Below are 13,472 nucleotides of genomic sequence, written 5' to 3'. Positions count from 1 at the left end.
TTTTACTTTGAACTATTTTCCCAAGAGTAAATTTAACAGATGAAACCCAACTGTTTGGGGCGTTTCAAGTAGGTATTACAGCAATAGTTTAAGCGATTTGGGCATTCCAAGATGCTTGAACTCACACTATATATGGGATAAAGTAAAGGATGCCAGTGGGGGATTACCAAGACAGTACTAGTAGTAGTGTGCTTGTTAAGATACTATAGTACATGGTCAGTGAGGCCATCATAACCGGAATTTTGAAGAAAGCTTGTTCGGTAGGTTTATTCCATGGCATCAAGTGTGATAGGGATGGTCCATTGTTAACTCACTTTATGTATGTATATGATGTTTTACTTGGTGAGTGGTCCAGTATGAATGCCCTAAACCTTTGTAGGATTCTTAGATGTTTTTATTTGGTCTCGGGACTCAAGGTTAATCTTTCAAAGAGTAGTGTTTATGTGGTGTGTGTGGAGGATGGTGACTTAAACGGTATGGTTGAGAGTTTACGTTTACAAAGTGGCCTTTTGCCCTTTTAAATACTTTGGGGCTTTTTGTTGGGGGGCTAATATGCATTTGGTTAAAAATTGCAAGTCGATGGTGGACATTTTTAAAGGTTGTCTCTCCCTTTGGAAAACCACTCATCTTCCTTTGGTGGCTGATTTACTCTTATAAAATCTATCCTCCATTCCCCCCCCTACGTATTATTTTTCCTTGGATAAAGCCTAGGCCTAAGTTCTCGCGTCCTTTGACAAGTTGAGAAGATCGTTTTTTGGGGAGGGCCAGAAGATAAGTCTTAACTAAGTTAGGGCGCATGGAATAAGATTATCTCTCTGATTTCATGTGGAGGCTTGGGTTTCGGTTCTTTAAGTGGTACTAACCTGACTATGCTCGCAAAGTGATGGTGGCGATTTAAAACTGATAGGAACGGGCTGTGAAGGAAAGTGGTGTGGTCAATACATCATAACAATACATCCTGGTGTGATGTTTAAGCAAAAATTACAAATTCGGGTCCATGGAAGCTGGTTCATAGTATAAATAATGAGTTCATCTAGATTGGTGTCAATTTAAGGAAAGTGGTAAAAGGGATTGTAGGGTCTAGTGCTCAAATTTTGTTTTGGCTTGATGTTTGGGTCGGGTTAGAGTCGCTGGCTACTGTCTATCCTTCCCTATATGGGATTGAGTCCGACAATAACTGTTGTGTAGCAGACCTGGTTTTGACGTCAGTGGGTAGTTCGGGTCTTGTGGGGCACTAAAATAGGCCTATTTCTTCTTGTACCGAGGTGTTGATGCTTCTGTTATTAGCTTTTGCGCCGACATATCCTCCTACAGGTGCTGATGATTGGATTTCGGATGTGGACTCCTCAAGTTTCTTTTCGGTTCAAAGCATTACGGTTTGTCTTACCTCCTCCCTTTATGGGCATCCAAGTGTTTCTTTTGTTTGGAACAACTAGGTTCCAAAGAAGTTTGGGACTGTGTCGTGGAGAGTGGACTTAGACTGTCTCCCAACCTTGGTTGGCCTGCCAAGGAGGAATATTCCTGTTTAGTCGAATATGTGTGTTTTTTTGGTGAACCCGTAAATGGTAGACCATCTGTCGTTGCTCACTTAGTTTGGTAGATTTTGTGTTAACGGTGTAATTTCTCCCCTTTCTACGCTTTTGGGGTGAGCGACCTTCTTAAGCTTCACATTCATATGCACGGTTATAAGAAAATGAGGAAGGCGTTCTATGTGGTTAGGAATGTAAACGAGCCGGGTCGAGCCGAAGCTCGAATGGGCTTAAGCTCGGCTGGTCATGTTTTTATGAAGCTCGAGCTCGACTCAGTTCGAGCCTACTTATTTGTGCTCGAGCTCGGCTCGCGAGTAAAACCCAAAGTTCGAGCTCGACTCGAGCTATTTTTAGAACAACCTCTAATGACCTAAAAACCCAACTCGAACTCACTTTAATATCCCTTAAACGAGCCAAAGCTTGGCTCGAGCTTAGCTCGCCAATGTTATTATTATTATTATATTATATATAAAATAAATAAATTTTTGTTTGGGCTCGTTTAAGCTCGCAAGCCTAAATGAGTTTTGTATTTCAGGCTCGCGCTCGATAACTAAACGAGCTTTATTTCATGCTCAGGCTCGGGCTCGGGCTTGTTAAAGCTCGACCCATTCGAGCTTTTAACCGAGCCGATAACAAGTAGCTCTCAAGCCTCTGGGCTTGTTTACACCCTATATGTGGTTATCCTTACTAGTATGTAGTGCATTTGGAATTTGAGGAACGACATGGTGTTTAATAGTAAGCAAGCTTCGTCATCTAGAGTCATTGAAGAAACACGAGTTTGGGCTAGTTTCTTTTTGGTGTTTTTTCTTAGCTTTGTATGGTGATGTTTTGCGCGTTTGCTTCTTTTTGGTGTAGTCTTTCTTCTTTGTGGGGGTGTTTTGGTCTAGTGCCTTGCTAGACTTTTTGGTAGTAAAATTCTATTTTGTTCGTTCAATAAATATAACAAATAAAATATGCATGTTTTCGTGGAAGCTGTGGAAAGTAACAAAATTTCAAAAATGCTCCATTGGACAAATCAAAGATGTCTCATCATAGTCTTCTATACAAACCGCACCTTTACATGCTTCTAATTCCACATTCGAAGCATTTACTTTCATATCAACTCCCCTCACTTCTTACTTCTAGCAATGACAATGATGTTTATTAAGGCAATGTGCATGGTGGCGTTGCTAGTGGTTTTGCTAACGGTCACTGTGCAGGAGGTAGAGGCGGTGACATGTGGTCAAGTTGTGGGCGCTGTAGCACCATGCCTTGGTTACCTAAGGAACGGTGGGAATCCGCCAGCGAGGTGTTGTAATGGGATTAAAGGACTTTGGAACCAGGCTAGAACCACTGCGGACCGTAAGGCCATTTGTAACTGTCTCAAGAGTGCTTCGTCGTCTTACTGCGGTGTTAGCGGCAATTACACGGCTAGTCTCCCTGGAAAATGTGGTGTGAACTTGCCATACAAGATCAGCCCCTCCACAGACTGCAACAGGTATAATATAAAATAATTTACAACAATTACATCACATATATTTGATACTTCTCAAAAATTCTTTATATTTTTTAAAGTTTTGTACTAACGTGGGATTTTTTTATGTAGCAGGTGATATTTTGGTATAAAAGCTAATTATTTGGTTTTAGAAAAAGTAGTTTTTAGATTTTTTCTTTTTCACCTTTTAAACATCAAAATTCTTGTACATCAGGTTTTTTTTATGAAGTACTTGATTTTCACACCATTTTGTTTAAAAAATTAGTTTGCTTGAGTTTTATAATATGTAGGAATGTGCTTGGATGTTATATGCACGGATGTTTGACTGTTGAACATTATTAACCATCATCTTCGTTCCATAACCAACACTACTAGAAAACTAAGTACACAGACATAGTTGTAGTTAATATGTAGGTGATACTCTTTGTAAGTAACTCGTCCATAAAATCTGTCAGTAAATTATCTACCCAGGACCTGTTTTTCAACACAGTATCACCAACGGGACCAACTTTATTGAGGAACATCCGACGGATACATTTGTTGCTGGAAGCCCTCTGTTATGTAATGATCATTCGCTAACATCAAAATAGTGCCTACTAACGCTCCTATCTTCATTCACCTCCTTCCACCGCTAAATCCAATCTCAACACATCTCAGTCGCACCATAACCACAAGGATGTTTTGTTTTCTATACCGTTTGCCAAAATTTTAAATGCGTGACTATAATTTTAACCTGATTATACGAAAAACAACTTAAATTTGTTTTATGGGTTTATTTTATTATTGTTAAGAATATCTTAATTTACTAATTCTTATTATTTTCCTTTTATAGGATCCAGTGAGGAGGAGATGTTGAAAAAGAAAATAAAAGTTTAAGCAGGGATGCATATTATGCCACGTCAATAAAGTCATAGTTCTCTACTTATGATTGTAATCTTTGAAATGTTGACCCTTATGATCTGAAAGTGCCAAGTATTTGAGGAATAATTAATATGTGTTGAACAAGAGTTCTTTAGTTTTCAATTTGTTTAGTCTTTAACTCATTAAGCACACAGATATCGTTAAAAATACGATAGCTCTAAAATTGAAGGATCTTACTATCTTAGATATGATAATAACCATCTTAAGACTTGTCAATAGTTAATGGCGTAATCAATATATGTGGAAGGTAAATAAATTATTGAGGGTTCGTCCGATGAATGAGATTATGAAGAAGTGAGCACAAACAAAAGATAGTGTTTCATTCAGTTATTAACAACCAAAATCACAGGTTTCTGAAAAAATAATGTGCAAATTCATTGAAACATTTCATCACACATTGGTGGGCATTTCCTGCTAGAGGGGGGGGGGGGGGGGGGGGGGGGGGGGTTTGGCTGGGTTTTATGAAGAGTACTGCTAATTTTCCAAGGGTTCTGAACAGTCGTTAATTAACAACCATACGTATATTGCTCATATATACGTATATTGTTCATATTGGTAGACATGAATAACATCATCAACAATTCAGCAGACAACTGTTTTCCCCAATAACAACCCTTATATATGAAATTAAAACAAACGAAGAGAGATAAAACCAACAATATTTTAAATTAACAATATAAAGGAAGCATTTTTACAAAGAAAATTAACGGATGAGTTTATGAATAATCAAGAAAACATCAATCAGTCACTTGACAATCGCATCTTCCTAAAAAAATAACGTTTCGCACAAAACCTAGATCACTTAAAAAGGAACTCACTGGTGTTATAAGAGAAGCATAAACGTACAAGCAGTATATGCATTTAAGAAACCTTTAAAGAAAGTTAGGGTTCTTGATATACCTCGAGATGAGCGGCAAAATCCCCACTGTAAACCCACTTCAACTCGCAAGTGCCGCTGCCCCGTGATAACACCACCATCGCCCAGCTGGCAGGTGAAATTGTAGCTGCAACTGTCTTTCTCCATATCTCTCTCTATCTATCCAGGCCTCTGTGTGGAAAAGAATGCTGGTGTAGGGTTTTCATACGAGGGAGGATTGTGACGTGTGTCTGGATGGGCTTAAGACAAGATAAAACCAACAAAACTGCAGATTGTACAACTCACATTGCATACAAATGTTACAAATTTGTCAATCCGGCATGAATTCCACGACTTTGATGCCCCCAAGCCGCTGCTGCCATCGTCGTTTGTGGCCGTTCTTCATGGCGGCACCTTGAGGGTGTGGATTAAGCTGCAAGAGGTTGTTGTTGTAGTCGCATTTGGGAGCGGTGACCTGCCGATGTCGCCGCCACGCTGCCCCGTTGGAACAAGCCTCCGGGCGAAATTTGTGAGGTGGAGCGGTGAATTGTTTGTGATGGGCTTTCTGAGGCAAACAAAGAAAAAGGGGACACGTGTTTAGGCAGGTGACAAAGCACCCACCACCCATGTAGCCCAATAATAAAAGAAAAGATGCTTTAAAATTGAGAAAAACTTATATTGCACATGATACAACTTCTATAGCACAAAGATGTCGCAAATTAGACTAATATATAATATATAATATATAATTTATATGTGTGGTGGTTTTTTGATTGGATATAAATGTAAGACATGTTATAGATTAGTGGAGCCAAAAGGTTAATAAAATATTGGTTAACAAAAGTCATTTGGACCCCTTATAGTAAAATATATTATCTTTAAATAAAAATATACAACTCCACATACTTTAAATCACCAAACAATTCTTAGTCTTACATCATTTGAAGATCAAAAGCTAGGATGAGTTCTTATGGTTCTCTCAAATAGAGGTAATTCTCATTTTACCCAATCTTCATATATATCGTGTACTAATAAATGAAAATCCTTTTGTATGCGTGTCACTCTCTAGTGCATTCTCACTTTTAATAATAATATCATATGTTAATTTTTATGCACAAAACATAATATAATATATAGTATAATATTAATTAATATAGTTAGAGATAAACGTATAAATTCATATTTAATTAATAATTATCTATAACTAATATAAATGTATAATATTAATTAATATAGTTAGAGATCAAAGATATAATTTCAAATTTAATTAATAATTATCTATAACGAATATAAAATGTATCAAATAACTTTTCATATTCCGGATATGGTTAAATGCATTTTACATGAGTTTTTTTTTTTTTTTTTTTTCTTACATCAATTGGATATGATTATGTTACGTATGTATGATATTTGTAAAATTTGATAAAGACATGTTTGATATGAATAAATTTGAATTTTTTTTTAGTGTTACTTCTTTTAAGTCATATAATAAGATGGATTGTAATATCTCAAGTAAGAAGTGAAAACTTAGAAAATTATTTTGAATAGCTGAAAATATAGCTGTTCTTTTTTTTACCACTTTATCTAATAAGTCATTTCATTAATAAGAATTATATACAAGTTTATAGTTTACATTTTTTCATCATTCAACCAATGTAATACATGGATTTGTAAGCTAGTATATATATACACACACTTTTCAGAGTTTGTTTGACCCCTCACTTTTTTTAACTGGGAAGGAACACCGTATCACAACAATATTCTGCAGATATAGAAGTTTCAAATTGAACCCTTCAGTATTTGATTATATTATACTAGAGAGAGAGAGAGAGAGAGATACAAGGAATTGTGCTGAAGAAACAGGAAAAATCCTAGAATCCAAATACACGTACGTATGAGAAACAAAAACGAGACATTATGAAAAGAGCCATTGCTAATTGGCCTATTATCTTTTATTACTGAAATGACAAAATACAACACACATGGAATCTCATCTCCCTTCTTTATTTAGCCTTGTTCTTCGTTCTTCGTTCTTCATAAATTACTGAACCCTGCAATTTTCGAATCACTCTCAACACGTAAGTAAGAGTAGCATCAAGCCAGTTCAATGATTAAACATTAAATTATCAGCAACTTTATAAATTATAACATTTTTTGATATTTTTTTTCTTTATTTTTATAAACATTAACTAAATTTCAAATTTTCTAAACAACTTTTCGTTCCTGTTTTTTAATCCTCAAATTCTTAAAACTAAATTATTCACTTAACCCTGCCTTTAAAAATGTTTAAATTGAAAATATCATAATGTCAAAGATAAAGAGAGAAAAAAAAAAAAAATGTAACCATACATGTGTACTTATGTGTTGTCGTTAAATGTGTTAGTTTGATTTAATACGGTATGTGTAATTACTGGAATTAGTTATTAATACTGTTCCTTTCACACCAATGATGAATAAGAGAGCTTTTTTAATGCGTGAGGTTGTATTTATGTGTGTTTTTAATTATAAAAACATACTTGGAACAGTCGGTATTGGGGCTGATCTTGTATGGAATATTGACACCACATTTGGATGGGAGGCTGGCAGCATTTCCTGAGTTGATCCCTGGGTTGGAACTGTAGGCATTCTTAAGGCAGCCACACGCGGTCTTCCGGTCAGCGCTGTTGTTAGCAGCACCGTTAAGTTTTTTAACACCACCACAACAGGCTGGAGGAGGCACCCCACCTGACCGTAGGTAAGGCAGGCATGGAATCAAGCTGCTAACCACCGTACCACATGTGAGGGCTGCTTCTGCATGGGGTGCTAACACCACCATGCAAGCCACAACCACACAAGCCATCTTCATCAACATACTAGCAGCCATTGTTCGTTCTATGTTTTGGTGAAGAGAAATGTGTGGAGTATAGGTGTTTATATAGAGCTAGCTAATGGTTATGAATCCCTTCCCGACCACCACCACTTGCTATTTTATTAATATTTTGGTATGGGAAAAGCAGAAAATGTTGTCATATAGATATAATTACGATATTGTCGGTTTGTAAGAGCATCCACAATAAGCAATATTTAGGAGATGTTTTTTAAGGTGGCAAATGACACCTGCCCATAAATTTCTCTCTCTTGCCCTCTCACAAACAAAATACTCATCAAATATTTATCTTCTTTCTCTCTGCTCTCTCCTCTCTTCTAAAAAAACGCGTCAATAGGCGGTTGGTGTTTCGACTCTCACATTTACTAGACATGTGTTAAGGTCACATGAAATGCAGTAGGGTGAGTGAACTCCCTTTTAATTTTTTTTAATTATGCTTTATTAATTATTTTTACAATTAATATAATTTTTAAACAATTAGTTATCATCCGAAATGTTGATTCTTGCACTTGTCAAAATCACTTACGAAATGAAATAAAGTTTATTCGAATATCGAGCACAAGTTAGTTCTCACTTTTCAGGGAGAGGAGGGGCGGTGTTCCAGCCCCTTTCTTCCTATGTGGCCATACCCCTTCGCCCCTATAACACATACTCTATTAGGGGAGTGGGGGTGCCCCGTGATGGAGCGTTATGTGTGGGTGACCACGCGTGGAACACCGCCGCCGGTCCTTGTGACCATGCGTGTTGGTGACCACGCGTTGTTAAGGTGGGTTACCGTTGGGGGTGTTTCAAGTTTAAACAGGATAACACATTTTAACATTAGTGATGGGCACCTCCATTTAAATCCATCAATAGTTATGGAACCAATTTCAATGACGTGGCTGAACATGATTGGGTGTGGTGAGTGATGGAAGTGGAGCACCCCTACCCCTCTAGGGTGGAAGGGGCACTCATGTACCCTAGTCCCCTCAATGTCACTCATTTTCAACTTAAACTACCACAATACCACAAAAATCATTGACAACACTCATTTCAACTACCCTAGAACCTGACGACTGTCGTTAGGGTCAATAAAAAACCTAATTAAACTACGTAGATAGCGTAAGTAGGGTATCGTATCCACGGGGAATTTATGGTCAGTGTAGAAGACTTTAATTAAAACTAAACTATCTAACTTGGGGGTTTGATTAATGGATTTAAAAGAAAACACAGTTTGTCATAAAAAGTGTTTTCAGAATGAGGAGTAACCGCCACCCGGAATCCCGAATACCCGTTTTAATACAAAATTCCGTTTACTGATTCAAAACACCGCATAGACATGACCTTGGAATTAATGACTTTGATTGTTGTTAAGGATAGTTTTTAAGATTCACCAGACAACCTAACAACCTGTTTAATTGTATCAACTACCCACCAATTTGTTAACTTGCAAACAACGTAAGGAAGTTGGCAATACGCTAAATAAACGATAAATAATTCAAACACAATCAACGTTTCACAAAATCAACACAACTGGTCAAGATTTACCAGTTTACAAGAATCATAAACTAAATAGTTGTGTCAAAACAAGCAAACGTTCATCCGGGTGGAAGTCAAAGAGAGTTTAGCTGCTCATGGTCGTCTTCACACCTTCAGTTGTCATCCCGAATCGATTAGAAATGCATGAATAGCTTAAGAGATGAAATAAGTTTCCCGTAAACAGAAATCATCCCACCCCTCGCGTGTCGCGGGGGTCCACAGCTTGACCGACATTAACTTTTTTTAACCGACGTTGACTTGATGGAACAGGCGGTACGCGGACGTCCCCGAGCTACCTGTCGCATGTCGCTAGGACATATCAAGTTGACTCCTTCCGTTACAAATCTTGCATCAACCCTTCGAACCTGTTTTTCACTTCATTTCCTCTCGTTTATGCTTGTTAACGCCTGTTAAACAAACACACCAACACTTAATAAATATATGCGACTTAATCATGTATAACGCACTAAAACCGACACAGACTATATAAAATACGACTTATTTTTAACCCGACATCAGAACCAAGGGCTTCATCCACTTTACATTATCCACCAATTAAACACATTCCGCCCTTTACCTTTCTTCGGGTTTCTCTACCTTTGATTCTAAACCGCCAAAGGTATCCTACGGAGTGACAGCGATGTACCCGCTTAAAATTGCTACCAAGGACCCCTTACACGCAGGACACCTCATCCACCCTTATATTAACAAGAAATCAATTTATAAAATTTTCATGGCCGATTAAAAAAAATAAGAAGAAATCAATTACCATGCCTTTAAAATGTTATTATATCGCCAATCAAACGTATTTGGGCAGGTGTGAATATGAGTGAGTTATGGGAGTTGGGTAGGAGTAGTTGGGCGTTGGGTCCTGAATATTTTATCCAAGCATTTATGATACATAGGCCCTACAAGGAGTGGCACTGTCTTCAGATTTTGTCTGCCCTAGCTAGTCTTTGCCTTACGGTAACGCCATGTGTAGTCATAAAGCCCTTTGTAAGGCGTTATACGACAGTGGTGAAACACGTAAAAGAGAGGCTTTATGGGGGCTTTATATCACAAGAGGGTATAGTGGGGTTATATATGTATGGGGCTTTGTATATATGTATGTATATATATGTGTGAGTGGGGCTTCATGGGCAACGCCGTTATGCATTTCGCGAGGAGGAGGGATTTTTCACCCATAGCGTCGGCCGTAGTGGTGTGGCCGGGCGCCATGAAGGATTCCGGCGCTATATACCGCCCTACTAGGTATAGTCTAATAGCAACTCCGATGGTGCACTGTCTTTCTCATCCGAATCCTATTTCTGACGAGTCCAGAGGAATTTTCGTGACAATTAATGAGAGAGTAAAGGATATGAAAGTGGTGATGTGGCTGGTGGTTCGGTTTTCTGGATCCTCAGTGGATATGGTCTAATATTTGTTTTGAAAACAAACGGATCTCTAACTAATTTCATATATAATTTGTGTTGATAATGAAAATGTTGTAATTTATGTGGAAAATAGACAATTTATGTATACTAGTTAAACTGGTACTAATCCTATTTTTCCTAAAAAGATTGAATGCGGGTTGTTAAACAGTGGCGGATCTAGGATTCACGCCAAGCCGTAACGTTTTATAAATAAGCCGTAACGAAATCGAAAAAACATCAAATTTTTCCAAAATTTACACTAAAAACGTCAAATTTTTCCGAGCCAAGCCGTAGCGGAGGTTACCCCCCGGTTAAGGCTAGGTCCGCCCCTGTTGTTAAAGACAGACATTCCTTATCTTGGTAGGCTATGTATTGGCATGGCATTTACACAGAAGCAGTTAGTGTCAACTTTGAGGCCAAGAGAAAAAACAAAGTAAATAAAAATAAAAAAAGTTACATTTAAAAAAAAAAAAAAACTAAAGTTACATTTAAAAAAAAAAACCTAAAGTTACATTTAAAAAAAAAACCTAAACTTACATTTAAAAAAATACAACACAAATAAATAAAAAACTAGTCGTTGTTTTCTTCGAGATTCCAAATGTGTTCGATCAAGTCTGATTGAAGATCGACATGTGTGAAATCGTTATGTAATGAGAACCTGTTTAAATCTTGTTGTTCTTCGCTAACCGGAACATTATTCTGCTCCACCGCATTCTCGTCATACTCACAAATTGCATGGCCTTCGTCTTCGATGATCATGTTATGTAACAAAATACAAGCATACATACAGTATCGCAACTTTTGGGTGTAAAAGCGCGTGCCGGGTTTTCAATAATATGTCATCTTTGTTGGAGAACACCAAAACACTGTTCAATATCTGTTCTCGCCGGTTCTTGAAACTTGGCAAATTTCTTTCTTTTTTCATCTGGTGGATGCCTAACAGTTATAACAATTGTAGAGTACAGTGGGTATATTCCATCGGCCAGATAATACCCGCGTCTGTACTCCACTCCCGAAACTGTAAACTTCGTATCAGGACCGGTCCCTTTTATAACATTGTCAAAAATCTCAGAATTTTGTAGAACGTTGACGTCGTTATTCGAATTAGGAATCCCAAAGAAAGCATGCCAAATCCATAGGTCTTGAGACGCAACAGCTTCTAGAATTATTGTTGGATGTCCTTGATCGCCTCGCATATACATTCATCGCCATGCGGTAGGACAATTCCGCCATGGCCAATGCATGCAATCAATGTTCCCGAGCATTCCTGAAAAACCGTGCCTTGCTTTGTGGTGTTGATACAATTGTTGTACCTCATTGTAACTCGGTTTTCGCAAACATTTTTTTCTGTAGAGCCTCACCACAAATTTGCAAAACTTGTATAGACATTCTCTAGCAGTTCTTTCGGACATCATTAAGTATTCGTCCCAAGCATCGGCTGCTGTCCCATAAGCTAGTTGACGAATCGCCACAGTGCATTTCTGTAAGGTGGTGAAGCCCCTTTTGCCTCTAGCATCGTATCGCAATGTAAAAAAGGGTCATAAGAGGCTAAATCGTCGGCTATACGTACGAACAGTCGCCGACTCATTCGGAAACGACGTCTAAAAATAGTCTCCGAGTACAACGGTTCGTCGGCAAAGTAATCGGCGACTAATCTTTCGTGAGCAGCTACACGACGTGGCAAGTAATATATAGTAACACATATATAACTTAACAAAATAATGCAACGCTATAAAATATAAAAATAAAAATAAAACTAACCTTCTCGGTCTCGGTTGATGGTCGGGTTCCTGTTTCATGGTTGTGACGAAATCTCCTCCTCCTCTTCTTCCAGAATTAGTTGTGTCGCGGTTACCACCGTGTTTATAAAATATTTTACGGCTTCTCTGGTATCCGTCGAACCCGACGAAGAGGAAGATGACGTTGTCTATTTTTAGAGAAGATTTTTTTGTAAAGGGGTTTGTTAGGAGAGTGTGGGTGAATTTGTGTATAAAAAAGGTTAAATGAATGGGTATTTATAGGTTTTAAAATAATTAAAAAAAATTAATTTTTTTTAAAATAGCCGTTAAAAACGGCATTATTTAAGTGGGGGCCCCACCTTTTGCCTCGTCTCCAACGGCTTGGAGAAGCCGGAACCAACGCGACGAGCCCCAAGGGGGCGGTGTGGGACGAAGGGGGACGAGCATTGCTGGGGGGACGTTCCCCACACCCTTCGGTCTAACTGATTTTCTAAATCTAACCTCAGCCTACCTTAGATCCAAAAGAAATAGTCACGCTTCTAGGGAAACTACCTTGCAGTTTTTTTTAGTATTATTAAATTGAAATAGTTTTCTTCGTCAGTTGTAAGTTTGTAATTGCCCATCTTGCGTACTATGGAGAGGCGAGGATGCATGCGTTGCAGTGCGCTAAACCAAGAAAAATATAATCAATGGCGTTTACGTCAACCACTCTTCGCGTTACGGCTATGTATATAGCTTCAACACTATGTACATATCCATGTAGACGACTTGTACATTATCACACACAACTATGTTTAAATAAAACTTATATCATAAAGTAGATAAAATAAGCATCTTGCAATGACATATAAGAATTTTATAAAATATCATATTTTAGAACTTATAAATGAAAAAAAAAAGAATTTTAAATAGGACACTTGTCAACATGTGATTTGCCACAATACATTTGTGAGACTAATAGGGTAATAATAGGACAAGAAATTTAGAAATAAGTTTAATAAATAAATGTGAAGATAATAGCAATACCAATTATGATGACGAGTAAAACTTGAAGGACGTTAAGGGAGGTTCGACCGGTCTTAAGGAGAGGTTATGGAGGAGATCGAAGTTTAAGGACTTAAAACATAAATAATAATTAAAAGATTATTTTAATTATT

At 37.7% G+C, this 13,472-nt stretch overlaps 2 protein-coding genes and 1 long non-coding RNA gene across 3 annotated transcripts; 1 reads left to right on the top strand and 2 right to left on the bottom strand.

Annotated features, from left to right (window-relative positions):
* The first annotated feature begins 2,632 nt into the window (after nucleotides 1-2,632).
* Nucleotides 2,633-3,990, top strand: LOC110934348 (non-specific lipid-transfer protein 1-like). Its single transcript, XM_022177470.2, has 2 exons — nucleotides 2,633-3,006; nucleotides 3,836-3,990. The coding sequence occupies exons 1-2, from the start codon at nucleotides 2,657-2,659 to the stop codon at nucleotides 3,843-3,845; spliced, it is 360 nt and encodes a 119-aa protein (XP_022033162.1). The 5' UTR covers nucleotides 2,633-2,656; the 3' UTR covers nucleotides 3,846-3,990.
* Nucleotides 2,649-5,373, bottom strand: LOC118482131. The gene is made up of 2 exons (XR_004867391.1): nucleotides 4,825-5,373; nucleotides 2,649-2,997 (listed from the first exon to the last, which is right to left on the bottom strand). It is a non-coding gene; the product is annotated as an uncharacterized LOC118482131 (long non-coding RNA).
* A 1,178-nt stretch (nucleotides 5,374-6,551) lies between these two features.
* On the bottom strand, nucleotides 6,552-7,671 carry LOC110941729 (non-specific lipid-transfer protein Lac s 1). Its single transcript, XM_022183393.2, has 2 exons — nucleotides 7,297-7,671; nucleotides 6,552-6,831 (listed from the first exon to the last, which is right to left on the bottom strand). The coding sequence occupies exons 1-2, from the start codon at nucleotides 7,641-7,643 to the stop codon at nucleotides 6,822-6,824; spliced, it is 357 nt and encodes a 118-aa protein (XP_022039085.1). The 5' UTR covers nucleotides 7,644-7,671; the 3' UTR covers nucleotides 6,552-6,821.
* Nucleotides 7,672-13,472: the final 5,801 nt, after the last annotated feature.

Source organism: Helianthus annuus, chromosome 1 (assembly GCF_002127325.2).
Source record: "Helianthus annuus cultivar XRQ/B chromosome 1, HanXRQr2.0-SUNRISE, whole genome shotgun sequence".
Classification (NCBI taxonomy): domain Eukaryota; kingdom Viridiplantae; phylum Streptophyta; class Magnoliopsida; order Asterales; family Asteraceae; genus Helianthus; species Helianthus annuus.
This window is presented reverse-complemented; position numbering and strand designations above follow the sequence as displayed.

Bases quoted from the DNA above. Each gene is read 5' to 3' on its own strand.
- LOC110934348 (XM_022177470.2), top strand. From the start codon at position 2,657: ATGACAATGATGTTTATTAAGGCAATGTGCATGGTGGCGTTGCTAGTG.
- LOC110941729 (XM_022183393.2), bottom strand. From the start codon at position 7,643: ATGGCTGCTAGTATGTTGATGAAGATGGCTTGTGTGGTTGTGGCTTGC.